The sequence below is a fragment of the Bos taurus genome, chromosome 5, assembly GCF_002263795.3.
Source record: "Bos taurus isolate L1 Dominette 01449 registration number 42190680 breed Hereford chromosome 5, ARS-UCD2.0, whole genome shotgun sequence".
In the NCBI taxonomy this organism is placed as follows: Eukaryota; Metazoa; Chordata; class Mammalia; order Artiodactyla; family Bovidae; genus Bos; species Bos taurus.
The window spans coordinates 109,755,404-109,769,665 of record NC_037332.1 but is presented as its reverse complement, the minus strand read 5'-3'; the positions used below and the strand labels follow the sequence as shown (position 1 = coordinate 109,769,665).

The window sequence follows — 14,262 nt, the reverse complement described above, 5'->3', positions numbered from 1 at the left end:
TGGGCTGGGCCCGGGGCCTCGCCCAGCCGCTGAGGAGCTCAGAACCGTCCATGGTCATCATCGCGGCCCCAGCTCCATCTGTCCTCCTCACACACCCGCACCTCTGCCTCAGCACCCACCTTTTGAGAAGAGAGAGGGGCTGTGGTCTTAGAGGCCTGTGAAAGCCTTAGATGATGGGCAGGGCAAAAAAATGAAGGAGTCACCCCGCTGAGGGGAGTGGGGTTGAGTAGAGAAGTGGGCAGAGAGGAAGAAGACTCCTCACCCTTTCTCCGGGTGGGGGAGTGGGGGGTGGCTTGACAACCAGGACTGGGACTCCCCCTACCAGGGTGGAGGGAGTTGGGTCCCAGGAAATAGGGCCCCAGAAGCTTTTCAGACCTACTTGAAGAGGACCCCAGCCCAGTGCGGGCCCAGCCTCCCGCACACTTTAGCCTTTCTCTCTCGAGCCAGCCCAGGCCTTGCAGTGCTGGGTGTCCGGTGAGAGGAGACTGGGGGTGAAGCCGGGGCATCTGCACTGGGCAGGGGGTATCCAGCTGCACCCCGCTTCACCAGGTATGGACCTGTAATCTTCCTCTCCTGCTGTCTGAGAAAGAGGACAGCTGGGTGGGGGGTAGGAGGCGGGGTGAGACAGGCTGGCACGCAATAAGAGGTCTTAAGTGAAGCAACACCGGCCAGTGTCACCCCCCCACTGACAGAACCGTCACCTGCCTTCTCCTCTGCCAGCTGCCCATTCCGACACCTGAGACAGAGGTTGGGGGTCCCAGGTGGGCCCAGTTTTCGCCCAAGGGACACGTTGTGACCCTCCCCACCTACCTCCACTGGCTTTCCCGGCCTGACCACCCCCACTCCTACACCTTCCCAGGATGGGCCTGGGGGCAGCCAGCAGCGCAGGGAGCTGGGGTGGGGGGGCCTGGCAGAGGAGCCCAGAGTGTTGGGGATGAAGGAAAGCGCTGGAGGCTCCACCTTCTGCCCTTCCCTCCCTCCCCTCCCCCTCCCCCTCTCCCCCCTCCTTCCTTCCCCAGCCCTCGGCAGCAGCTCAGCGCTCAGTCAGTCTCAGGCTGTCCGGCCAGGGTGGTTGGTGGTGAGGATTCAGGCTCCGTCCTGACAAGGCCCGTGGCCTGAGGTTCGGGGGCCCCCAGCCCCTCCCAACCAGCCCACCAGCGTCCCCCACCCCCAGCACCCGAGCTGGACCGCACACCTTGGGACACGGTTTTCCACTTCCTCAGGACGAGCCCTAGACTGGAGGAGAGGTCCGAGGAGGTGAGTGAGTGCGCAGCCCGCTCCTCCCTTCCCGGGGCCCAGGCCTGGGACCCTGCGGTGGGGCGTGGGGGGGCGTGGGGCTGAGAGAAGCTGACACCCGCGTCTGCCCCCAGCCCAGTTCCTCTTCTAGTCCCCCGTCGGGGGGCAGGCGGAAGGGAAGAAGGAAAGGTGAGCGAAAAGGTGGGAAATTCCAGGAGCCAGGATTAGAGCAGAAGAAAGAGTCCGTTTTTCTTCCTTTCCATCAACAAACCTCCACCCAAGAGGAGGTTTAAAAAAAAAAAAAAAAAAACCCGAACCCACCCACAGCAAGAGGCGGTTGGAACCAGGTGGGGGGAGACATGGAGGCGGGAGCTAAGAGGCCGAGCCCGGGTCTGGCATGTGCGCGGGCCCCAGGGCTGCGGTGGGTTTAGGGGCAGCCTGCCGGCCCCACCTTGGGACTGTGCCTGAGTCGCGTGCCGGGCCGCCGTCGGGGCTGCGCGCAGACCGCCCATCGCGCCCTCCTTCCCGTCGTCCAGGTGAGCGTTGGACTCTTCGCCAGGAACCCGGCGGCGGGCCCCGGGGAGGCGGCCGAGGCGGCGGCGGCGGCGGCCGGGGGCGACATGGCAGAGGAGCAGGACCTGTCCGAGGTGGAGCTGAGCCCCGTGGGCTCCGAGGAGCCGCGCTGCCTGTCCCCGGGGAGCGCGCCCTCGCTGGGGCCCGACGGCGGCGGCGGCGGCGGCGGCGGCTCGGGCCTGCGAGCTAGCCCGGGGCCCGGCGAGCTGGGCAAGGTCAAGAAGGAACAGCAGGACGGCGAGGCAGACGATGATAAGTTCCCCGTGTGCATCCGCGAGGCCGTCAGCCAGGTGCTCAGCGGCTACGACTGGACTCTGGTGCCCATGCCGGTGCGCGTCAACGGCGCCAGCAAGAGCAAGCCGCACGTCAAGCGGCCCATGAACGCCTTCATGGTGTGGGCGCAGGCGGCGCGCAGGAAGCTGGCCGACCAGTACCCGCACCTGCACAACGCCGAGCTCAGCAAGACGCTGGGCAAGCTCTGGAGGTGAGCGCCCCCGACCCGCCTTCGGAGAGCTCCCGCAGGGCCCTCTACCCGGGCCCTCTACCTGCGGGTGGAATGGGGCGAGGCGCTCACGGCCTGGGCCCTTCTCCTGGGGCAGCCGCCTCCTCGATGGGACTGGACGGCCAGCTGAGGGCATCGGGCCCACCCTTCCCCCGTACCCCTTTGGGGTTGCGCTCGCGCCGGTCTCCAGCGGCCTAGGCCCCGCTCCCCAGCCCGGGCAGTGGGCTGGAAGGCGCCCCCTCGCGGTTGGAATTCTGCCGGTGACAGGAGCTGGGGCCTGGGCTTCTGGGCGGGGTGGGCGAGAGTGAAGGTGGAAGGGAGGGAAGGCTGGTGGAGGTATCCACACCATAGTCGTCCACTAACCCCATTTCCGCAGGTGCCACTCAAGGGTGCCGCTGCCCCAGGGTCAAGGGGGATGCGAGGGAAACGTCTGTGAAAGAACTGAAGGCCTGGCTGGAGAGGCAGGGAAACTGAGGCAGCCAGGTGGAGAACTGCAAGGCTGAGATGGGGGCAGACAAGGAATTCAGGTCCGGGTCTTTGAAAGGGTGAGGGATGGAGGCCAAGCCGACCGCTGCAGGTCCCTGTCCTACCCCAGCCTCCTCCTCTGCACCCTTCTGAGCACCCCTCCTTCAGACCCAGGGCTTCTTCATCCCCCCCAGGGAAGGGGACGCGTGGAGAGGAGACTCCCCCTCCCACCAGGTCCCAGAGCTGCCAGGCTGGTCTCTTCCCCTCCCTCCCTCTCCCAGTCCAGGCGCCATCTTCCTTTCCAGGGCCCCACCCAGGATTGAGTAACCTCCTACCCCTCCAGCCCTGGAGCTGAGAGCTCTGGCCAGGAGGAAAGGCTGGCCCCTTTCCTACCCAGGGTCCCTCAGAGTCCCATGTTCTCTGGAAGCAGCTCAAACTTTGGGGGGAAAACATACCCCTGAGAAGGAAGTCGGCCTCACCTCTGGTCTGGGGTTTAGGCTGCTCCCTTTTGAATATGTTGTTGACCAGGGCAACGGCACCCCCCACCCCCCAAGAAGTCCTGGGCAGCTCAGAAAGAGAACAGGGGCTCCAGAAGGTGAGAGTCTGCAGAGGTTACCTGATTCCCCACTAGATTGTCCATGAGATAGGCCCAGGAAGGCAGAGGGACCGCCCAGGCCATGTAACAGCTGGTGGCGGAGCCAGGGCCAGAACCAGGTCTCCTGACGCTTCGGCCAGTAGTCTTCCCACACACTATCCTTGGTGACAGAGGTGGGTCACCCCTCCCCTCTAAGACACGATCAGGAGGTTGTGGGATGAGGGCAGAGGAGAGCAGGAACGAGGAGCATCCAAGCTGCAGAAAGTGTCAGGGGAGCCTGCCACCCCTCCCCTTGCCAGCCCCAACACAGTGGAGCTTGGCCTAGAAGGCCAAAGGCTTAAGGTGGTGGAAGGGGCAGGAAAGCCCCCAAGAGACCGAGAGGAATTCGCACCCAGTCCCCTGGGCCTGCTAAAGGCCTGGTGCTTTTTCCCCTCCCCCCTCAGCACTCAGCTTACCCCAGCAGGCCCTGGGCTCAGTGGTCAAACTGCTGCATGGACTCAGAGGGGCTAGCCTTGCCCAGGATCAGAGGTTGAAGCCAGCTCCTCTGCCCAAGGTCCATCCACATCGTGGCAGGGTTTAGCCCAAGCCAGGACCCTTGGTGCCATGGGACAGAGACGAGCAAGTGAGAGACAGAGAACCAGGAGGGAGGCAGACAGGCAGACGGAACAGGCCTTAGGGACCATGAGCAGACCACAGTGTAAGCCCAGTAAGAGCATCAAAGCGAGGATGGACCCCCCCCCGACCTTTCCCCCACGCTGTTGCCAAGGATTTAAGGTTAGAGCCTCTGTTGTCCCTGTCTGTCCCTGTTCCCCCAGCCCAGAACCCCACGTTGGGCTCCCTCAAAGGGACTTGTTCCTGACCACCCCTCACCTCAGGCTGTGTGCACAGGGGCCCGAGGTGATCCCCAGGGGCCAACCTGAGGGGGGGGGCACAACCAGGAAAGCAGGCACTGCTTACTCAGGACCCAACCCAGCAGTGGGAGGGTGACCAGACAGTGACAAGGATCAAAGGCTGTGCCAACAGGGAGTGGGCTACATGGATCCTGGGTGGGGACCCTGGAGACCTCTGGACTGGGTTAAGCTAGCCTGCCTCTCCAGGGGCTTCTCCTGAAATCTGTGCGCCCCGCCCCTCCACTGTCTCATGAATCTCAGGCTATCAAGAAGGGGGATGGCTAGCTGGGCAGAACTGGCAATCAGAGGCCCTATACCTGAAAAGAGAAAGACATGCAGATTGTGTGGGACACTGGAAGGGGGTCAGTCAGACACACCAGCATCCAGACCCTGGCTCGCAAGTGGCTAGGGGAGTGTGCCAACTGCTAACCTTCAACTGCTGACCTTCAGTGCCTGGCCAGGAAAGGCCTGTTAGATGTTGATCTCATGGTGCTGGGGGGGTGGTGTATTGATTGACCCGCCTGGGGAGAATAATTAGAGCCAAGAGACAGGAAAGGTGGGGTCACAGGCTGGAACCTCCCCAGACCTTTAGGTGAGCCCCCACGGGAGCAGGTGGAGTGGAGCCAGTGTGCCCTACTGTGGAAGCCCCCCCCCCCACCAACTGGGGATTCCAGTTTGGGTGGGGAGCCAGCCCACCCCTTGCCCCTCCCTGTTCCAGACCTTGGAGACCCAGAGGTGAAGACCAAACAAGGTTTATAGTTAGAGCTGTGGTGACCGAGGGCTAGCGCTGGAGTCAAGCTGAAATTTGGGATTGGGTTTCTGTGGTGGGGGAGGACGGGTTTGGGGTCAGGAAAGAGCCTGAACAGAGCTGAAGCTGAAGGTCTGGGTGCGGCTAGGGTTGGGTTTGGGGGTGAGGTTGGCGTTGGGCTTAAGTTAGGACTGGGGTTGGGGCTGGCAGACCCCACCCCCACCCCCCAGGTAGGTTTCTCTCCAAGTTAGGGTGCTGCTGGGAACTAGCGCTGGGAGGTGCCAACGGGTGCAAGTTGGAGTCTTCCCTCTCGTCTAGCCTGTGCCCCGGCTCGCGCTCCGTGCCCCCTGCCATTTTCTTTCGGATTCACATCCGCTTGCCAGTGGGCAGAGGGCACAGGGAAGGTTTGGGGTGGGAGAGGGAGTGCAGGGTCCCCTGCCATCCTAGGAGCCTCTGTGCCAGGGCCATGGCTGGTTGAAGCACCCCCACGTGCCACCTCCCCTCCTCACCAGGCACCCACCTATGGGCCTGCCCCACCTATGCTGGGCTGGCTAGGGGCGGGAGAGAGGGCGCAGCTTGGGTAAGAAGGGCTGCATCCCACTCCCAGCCCCTGGTGGTCTGGGGTCCCCATCCCATCACTCAGCTAGAGGGGCCCTTGGAGAGAGCTGGGCTGGGCTGGGCTGGGCCGTGGCCCGGGGGGGAGGGCAGCCGAGCAGGCTAAGCTGGAGAGGAATGCCGCTGCCCGCTAGGAGGTGCCTGGTATGACCACCCCCTCCCATCCTGGGCAGGGAGGGCCCTGCCTTCTCCTGACTGGGTGAAGAGGGCGCCCACGGGAGAGGGGGGTGTAGGGGGCAGCTGGAGAGAGAAGCCCTTTGGGCTAAAGGACAGAGCTGCTTCTGGAGAGGCCCTTATGTCTGGGGATCTGGGAATCTGTTTCTTCCCCCTGAGGCCCTCTTCGAGGCATCCTTCCTGCCTTCCTCACCAGGGGCAGCCCAGCTCTGAACTTCCCTGCGGCCCCAGCCCTGGCTGGAGTCGGGTGGGTGGGCGTATGGTCTGCAGGGGCTGCGTTCCACTGGCTGGGCTCAGACTGGAAGAGGGTCTGAATGCCCCCATCTAGGGTCTCGGAAGACAGGAGCTTCCTTTACCTTCTTTCACTCCCTCAACAAGGAGATACGATCTCCCCTTGAGGTGGGGGTCTGTACGTAGTGAGGGGCACACGCATCCTGCCCCCCCTCAGCCCCACCATGCTGGAATTCACAAAAATGACTCCAGAGTTGAGGGGTTCCACTGCAGGTCCTCTTGCCCACCACCTCACAGGCAGCATTAGAATTGTACCTGTTTCTCGAGGTGCTGCCCCCCACCTCCCCCAATCCCCAGGTCCCATGCACAGGGCTTCACAGCCAGTATCCTGGCCACTCCCACACCTGGAAGTAGGTATTATCCTCGTTCTATAGGTGAAGAAACTAAAGCTCAGAGAAGTGACTTGCCCACGGTCACACAGCTAGGAAGTAACAGACACTGGGCTCTTCCACCTCACCTTGCCGCTTCTGTTTGCCCATCTTCAGTCCCAGGGAGCTCACCTGCTAACGAGGCATCCAGCTCCACTTGCAGACAGCTTTGAAGAAAGAGTTTTTGGTGGCTCAGACGGTAAAGTGTCTGCCTACAATGCGGGAGACCCAGGTTCAATCCCTGGTTCAATCCCTGGGTCGGGAAGATCTCCTGGAGAAGGCAATGGCAACCCACTCCAGTACTCTTGCCTGGAAAATCCCGTGGACGGAGGAACCTGGTAGGCTACAGCCCATGGGGTTGCAAAGAGTCGGACACGACTGAGCGACTTCACTTTCACTTTTCAAACTGAAGGAAGCTCTATTGTAAGCTCTATTCTAACCCCATCCTCAGGGACTGCCCGGAGCGGCAGGCTGGTTCTTCTCTCACACCCCAGCCCCTGAGAGGTTTGGGGGCAGAGATGGCTGCCCTCGGAGGCTGTGGTGCCTTAAGCTCACATCCTCCAGTCCCTAGACCAGGCAGCACAACTCCCACCCGGGACCCTGCCCGCCAGGCTCCCCCAGCCCCGAGGCCTCGTTTCTTCCAGGGCAGGCGCTCACAGTGGCCCCTCTGCTGTCTCCCTCACCCCAACCACCCCACCCCAGGCTGCTGAACGAGAGCGACAAGCGCCCCTTCATTGAGGAGGCCGAGCGGCTGCGGATGCAGCACAAGAAGGACCACCCAGATTACAAGTACCAGCCGCGGAGACGGAAGAACGGGAAGGCGGCCCAGGGAGAGTCGGAGTGCCCAGGCGGGGAGGCTGAGCAGGGCGGCGCGGCCGCCATTCAGGCCCACTACAAGAGCGCCCACCTGGACCACCGGCACCCGGGCGAGGGCTCCCCGATGTCAGACGGAAACCCTGAGCACCCCTCAGGTGAGCCTGGGGCTGGGAGCTCGGGTGGGAGGAGGCTGTGGGCAGCGGGGAGAGGCAAAGGGTGGGAGGACCTGAGACCCGAGGCTAAGGGAAGGGCTGGCCAGGCTGAGTCGTGGCCCAGCTGGGCTGCAGGGGCCCAGTGGCAGTTCAGAGGGGGTTCAGGGGTCAGGGGAGGCGGCTGGGCAAGAGGGCTGTGGCCAGGACTGCTTAGAGGGGCACTGGTTCGGGGTGAAGAGACCCGTGAAGGAGGCCAGTGGGTCAGTTACACCAGAGAAAGGTGGGACAGGACGATTCTGAGAAACAGGAGGGCAGACGGAGGACAGCGCCTTGCCTTTCCCCCAGTCTGACGGGGGAGACACGGCATGTGACATTGAGCACATGGCCTGGAGGAGCCAGACGCGGGGCATCCTGTTTCGTTCTTATTGGTGATGAGCGCTGCTGCTGCTGCTAAGTCACTTCAGTCGTGTCCGACTCTGTGTGACCCCATAGACGTCAGCCCACCAGGCTCCTCCATCCATGGGATTTTCCAGGCAAGAGTACTGGAGTGGGGTGCCATTGCCTTCTCCGGGTGATGAGCGCAGCTACCGTTAATTGAGCACTTACCGTGTGCCGGGCTCTGGGCTACTTGCTTGGTGTGCGTTAGTGCATTCAATCTGTCTCAACTGTGATGCAGCAGCCGCACTGCCTGCACTCAGACCTCAGCTGTGTGGCAGATCACCCTCATGCTACAGAGCAGACTCTACAGAAAACTGAGGGTAACTTGCCACGTAGCTGAGGGCTCCAGGGCCTCCGCTGGCGCCATAGCTACATCCCTTGTGCTTTAGCATACAGGACACCGTGCCTGGGGCCAGGCACATGGCCCGTGTCAGTGAGCAGAGCTCTGCCTTCAGAAGACACACTCCAAGTCCTTAGTGCCAGACCTGGAAGCAGACACCAGGCGTCCAAACGAGACGCCACGGTCCCTGGAGCGTCCTGTCGCCTCCCATGGTCCCTGGTCCCTCAGGAGCCCACATTCTATAGAGGGATGAGCAGTGATGAAAACATGTGAATTAAGTACAGGAAGAATCAAGGGCATGACCTCTGGGGAGGAGTCACCCCCCTGTCCCCCCAGTCAGTCTCCAAAAATATCCAGCTGCCCACCAGACTCTGGTCAAGGAAAGCTTCCAGAAGGAGGCCATGTCCTCAACTGCTTGGTATCATCTCTATTTTACTGATAAGGAAACTGATAAGGGAAGATAGGGGGTCTGCCCAGGGTCACACAGTGACAGAGCGAGAATTACTCAAAGTCCAGACGCCTTGGCCAGCATAGGACTCAGCACTGCCTCTGGTCTGATGGAGGCGGCACAGGCCTGCCCTCAAGGAGCACCTGGCTTGCTAGACCATGAACACGTTCTCTGTCCGACGGGATCCCCCGTCCAGCCATCCCTCCCTCACACTGCTTCGGAGACTCGGGGGTATACACACACAAGACCCTGGACAGTGCACAGAACCAGCTCACTCTATTACTGTGGGCCTGGCTTTCTCTTCCCCATAAACAGCCCCGCTGCTCCTCCTCCCCAAGCCCTTCCCCACGTCCCCAGGGCAGGGCGAGCGCTTCCTCCGCTGGTCTCCTGAGCCCTTCACCCATCCCTCACCACAGCACCTGTGATACTGCCCCCAGCCCTGGGTGGATCCCTGGACCCCCCACCCCAAGACCAGGAGCTTGTGCAGACAGGAACCATGTGACTTGTTTGTATTCCCCTATGCCTGGCAACCGTGTCTGGCACTTAGCGGTGCCCCCTAAGTGTTTGCTGAATGGACCTGGGAAAGGGCAAACGGGCAGACGAAGGAACGGGGTAGCACAGGTCACTCGTGTCTGTACTTTCCTGGAAGGGCAGGGAGAAGGCAACTGGAGGAGAGTGGGCCGCGCCGTGCGTGATGGGAGCTGAGAGCGTGGTCGGGGGCGCCGGGTGGGAGGGAAGGTTTCCTTGAATAAAGGGCACTTGAGGTGGCCTTGGGCGGAGGGATGGGGTGGGAGGTGACACATCGCCATTCGGGGCCCGGGGTGGCGGAGGTGTTCAGATGAGCCAGCCAAAGTGATAAGGGCTTGAGAGGTGAGCAAGGCGGGCAACCAGCAGAGGCCGAGTGTGCTTAAGAGAGAGCGGGCAAGCCGGGGCCTATGGGCCAGACCCCATCAGGCTGCACAGCTGAGGAGCGCAGGAGGGCAGCCGACTTCAGCTGGTATGAGGAAGAACCTTCCAATGGGGACAATGGAAACTGTGGGAGGGAGCGGGGGTGAGAGAGGGGAGTCCTATCCTGGTAGGAGAAAAGACTCATTCCTAGGACTGAGGAATTTTGTAAATGACTGGACATCAACCCAAGATCATTACATGGCCAAACACCACCGCAGGCCACCCCGAACACATTAAAACATACAAGGCCATGCCGTGATGGATCCTCAGCCTCCCAGAGGCATTGCATCTGAAAAGTGAACCATCAGCCGCTGACCTCGGTTCCTGCTTCCTCTCTCTCTCTCTCTGTGTCTCCCTTCGCCCTCTAGGCCAGAGCCATGGCCCACCCACCCCTCCGACCACCCCAAAGACAGAGCTGCAGTCGGGCAAGGCAGACCCCAAACGGGATGGGCGCTCCCTGGGGGAGGGCGGGAAGCCTCACATCGACTTCGGCAACGTGGACATCGGCGAGATCAGCCATGAGGTAATGTCCAACATGGAGACCTTCGACGTGGCCGAGTTGGACCAGTACCTGCCGCCCAACGGGCACCCGGGCCACGTGGGCGGCTACTCGGCAGCCGGCTACGGGCTGGGCAGCGCCCTGGCTGTGGCCAGCGGACACTCTGCCTGGATCTCCAAGCCTCCAGGCGTGGCTCTGCCCACGGTCTCGCCGCCTGGCGTGGACGCCAAAGCCCAGGTGAAGACGGAGACGGCGGGGCCCCAGGGGCCCCCGCACTACACCGACCAGCCGTCCACCTCGCAGATCGCCTACACCTCCCTCAGTCTGCCCCACTACGGCTCCGCCTTCCCCTCCATCTCCCGCCCCCAGTTTGACTACTCTGACCATCAGCCCTCAGGACCCTATTACGGCCACTCGGGCCAGACCTCCGGCCTCTACTCGGCCTTCTCCTACATGGGGCCCTCGCAGCGGCCCCTCTACACGGCCATCTCTGACCCCAGCCCCTCAGGGCCCCAGTCCCATAGCCCCACACACTGGGAGCAGCCGGTATATACGACGCTGTCCCGGCCATAGAGGGGGGCCCCCCACCCCCGTCAGCACCCATCTTGCCCTGCCCCTTCCCCCAGCCCTCGCGCCCTGTTCCTCGCCCATCTCAGGCCCGGTGGCGGCAGAGGAGGAGGCTGCAGAGGCTGACAGCTGAGGGGAAGGCCTTCTGTCTGGCTCACTGCCTTTGATGACCCCACCCCGTCCTACCCAGGCTCCGGCCCAGGCACAGCCCTGGGCTACTCGGCTGGGCAGAGGAGAAGGAGGTAGCTTGTTGCCCCTAAACCGAAAAATGAGGGGCTGTACCTTCCCCCCCAGGAATGACCCTCGATCCCAGGATCTGAGCAGGCCCCGCCTACCCTCCTCTGGGAGGGTGAAGCACCCAGGGTCGGTGGGATGGGAATCGGAGGCCTGGCCACCCCTGTGCCTGTGTTTCCTCTTCCGCGAGGAATAGGGGGTCTGACCTAACCTGTGCACCCAGGCCACGTGTCTTAAGAGCGCGGCAACCAGAAACCTGCGTCAGGGACTACTGGGGCTCCATCTGCCCCTGGGTGCGGGGCGCTGAGGACAGCTTTGAACCTCCTCAAGGGAGTGAGGGTGGGATGGGAGCTCAGAGGGAGGTCTCCTCAACCCTTCAGTGCCCCCTGCCCTCCTGAACACAGGAAGGAATTGGCACAGAGGTCCTCAGATCCATTTCGGTGCCAATAACCTCGTTCTTTGTCTAATGGAGCAAAAGGGCCCAGGTCCCACTCCAGGACAACCTCCCTACTTTGAGGCACACCCAGGACGTGAGGAGGCCGGGACCCCAGGAAAGGATTCGGAGACAATTCACAGAGCCTTCCTCCTGGCTCCCACCAGCCCCTGCCCCCCAACCTCCCCAGGCTCTGTGGTCCTTGCGCTCTCAGCCCCAGCTCCTTGGGCTTCCCAGGGAGTTAGAGCTGCTCAGGCCCAAACCCTCGGCTCCAGGGGGGACCCAGGGCCCAGCACCCTGGTTGCTGGCAGCAGGCTGAAGACACTAAACTCCTGACATGTACATGCTGCCCTGGCCTTTTGCCCTTTGCCTCCCAGTGGTATTTGAATAAAGTATGTAGCTCTCTTCTGCCCCCATTTTCCTATTCTGCAGCCCTCCGCCCCCAAGTCCACATGTAACTCATTACTGCCCCCCTCTTATTTATCTCAGTAGCTCCCTCTGCCCCCCTCCCCTCTGCTAGGTACTCCAGCCCCTATTAACTCTGCATTAAGCATTCCACATAATAAAATTAAAGGTTCCGGTTACCTGCTTGGTGGGCCTGACCTGGTCTCTTATCCCTGCACCTCTGCTTCCTCAAATGCTTTCTGGAAGTAGCTAGAGGGTAGAATGCAAAGGACAGATAATCCACGGTCCCCTATCTCACCCAGTGCAGTAGCTCAGGACAGCCGGCATCACAGTGGGGTCAGCGGGTGCTCAGAACTGAGGCCTCAGGCCGGAGCTGTGCCCCCAGCCCAGCTGTGTCCACACTGCAGGTGGGCCACTTGCTGACTCAGGTGGGACTCCGCCTGAGTGCCTTCCAAGCAGCCCATTCTCGCCCAGCAGAGAAGGGGCCTTGCAAAGACTTCAAGGAGCAAGTATGTGAAAGGTAGATCAGGTCTGTCTTGCTGTCTGCAGTCAGTAGGCCTGGTCCTTTAGGACGGGTGGGTGGGCCTTCTCTCTTGCCACCTCCCCCAGCAACACACACACAACACAGGTCCACACCAGGATCTAGCAGCTGCCCATGTCTAAGTATAAACTAGGATGGCAGACATAACCATCTAATCCTTTGGGGCTTCCTCCCCAAAAGCTCTTTGCTCAGCAGAATTCCAACCTGCACTCTGGGACCTGGGGCTCCTCCACCTCAGGGACAGGGGAAACTTCTTCTCCACGCTCCATCGATGGACAGCTCTGATGGCTGAAGTCTCCCCTTCCACCCAGTTCATAGTGACATTAATAGCTCCCATGTACTGAGTGCTCCCTGGGTGAGTGCTTTACATCCTTCTGGCCAATGAGGGAGTGAGTCCAATTGTTATCCCCATTTCCCAGATGGAGACTTGACGCTTTGAGAGGTGGGTGCTAAGAAGTGCTGGTACAGAATCTGAAACCAGCTGACTCCAAACCTTGCACCCTTAACCATCGTCTCTTCCACCTGCCCGATTTCCAATTGTAATCTGAGGCTTTGCTTCCGTCATGGCTCCAGACCGGCATCCCTAGATCCAGTATCCATTTCTTCTATCTGTGGGCCCCAGCCCCTCACCTCCTAGTCAGGACCTCGGGTAGGGAAGGGGGCACCAAGAACTAGCCCAGTCCTCCAGGGTGGCCAGACTGCCACCCGGAAGCTGTGTCATGCAAGCTCCTCCGGCCACTTCGCCAAAACTGCTGGCTCCCATGAAGCGTAGCGGTAACTACAAATCCTTCCTCTTGTAGATTAAAACCTGCAGCCAAGTTGGGCCACCCTGAACTACATACAAGCGGTTTTCTGCTGCTTGGCTGATGTCGTTGTGTTGTAGATAAATGCAGGATTTTTTTACTGGTCTTGAACAGATTTCATCTTTTTGCACTTGACCACTTCCCCACCTGTATTAGATCCTTTGGAATTCTGAATCCAATCTATAGCTCTCCTGAGCTTCATGTTTGAAACTTGAATATCCTCATTCAGGTTACTAATGAAAAAAGATTGGAATGAGAGAGACAGACCCTGTGTCCACCACCAAAAACCTCTCCATCCATTCTATCGTCTATACTCGTAAAGCTGTCAATTCTGAATCTAATTGTCACCCTGCAGTACCTGCTTCTCCATCACAGCCACACAGACTGCCTAATGCCTTGTTCAAATCAAGGTTCCCTGTATCTGTGGCATTCCTCCAAACTACCAGGCCGGTAACCATTGGAAAAAAGAAAATTCGGTTCACTTGGTGATATTCTTAGAAACCCTATGCAAGCTTCAGAGTCTTATTATCCAAGTGCTCTCAAATATGCAATAGCCTATTCTAGAATTTCGTCAGGGGGTCAATCAGTTCTGCACTCCTACTTCTTACAACCTCCCTTTTCCTCTATTGAGAAGCAGGACATCAGTCCATTTCTAGCCTGTCCAGTGTTTCCTATGTGCTCCGTGGTCACTGGGATTGTGGTCGTGGAGCGGGCAGGGCAGGTGGGAGGGGCTACATCAAGATGAAATCACCACCTGCATGACCTCAACGAGACTGGAGAGTCACTGGGGATACAGGAGGAGAGGGAATGGTCCACAGAAGTCAGAAGACCGGGCTTGTGCTCATGCCTTAAACCTGAGATTCCCGAGGAGCTTGGGCCTCAGTCAAGTAGTGGCTCCACAGTAAACAGAGAAGGGACAGGTGTATCTGGAGAGGGTCAAGGAGATGGTGCCCTGGCCGGGCCAGCTGAGTAGCGAGGGCCTGACTCCGTGAAAGCGGAGCAGAATGGAGGGGGCAGGTGGGAGGGTAAACACCCCTTTCTGCATCTCCTCTGCACCCTATCCCCTAAGGGTTAACCCTCTCCCTCCCCCAGTCCCTCTCTCCTCTGCCACCCCAGCCCCATCTCCCTTTAATCACATCTGATACTGAGCGGCCCAGCAGGAACAAAGAGACCATTTAGAG

The 14,262-nt window shown here is 60.5% G+C and overlaps 1 protein-coding gene across 1 annotated transcript; it reads left to right on the top strand.

The window, feature by feature from the left end:
- The first annotated feature begins 1,042 nt into the window (after positions 1 to 1,042).
- Positions 1,043 to 11,951, top strand: SOX10 (SRY-box transcription factor 10). Its single transcript, NM_001193247.1, has 4 exons — positions 1,043 to 1,257; positions 1,773 to 2,293; positions 7,160 to 7,428; positions 9,968 to 11,951. Exons 2-4 carry the CDS (start codon positions 1,857 to 1,859, stop codon positions 10,669 to 10,671), a joined length of 1,410 nt encoding a protein of 469 aa, NP_001180176.1. The 5' UTR covers positions 1,043 to 1,257; positions 1,773 to 1,856; the 3' UTR covers positions 10,672 to 11,951.
- Positions 11,952 to 14,262: the final 2,311 nt, after the last annotated feature.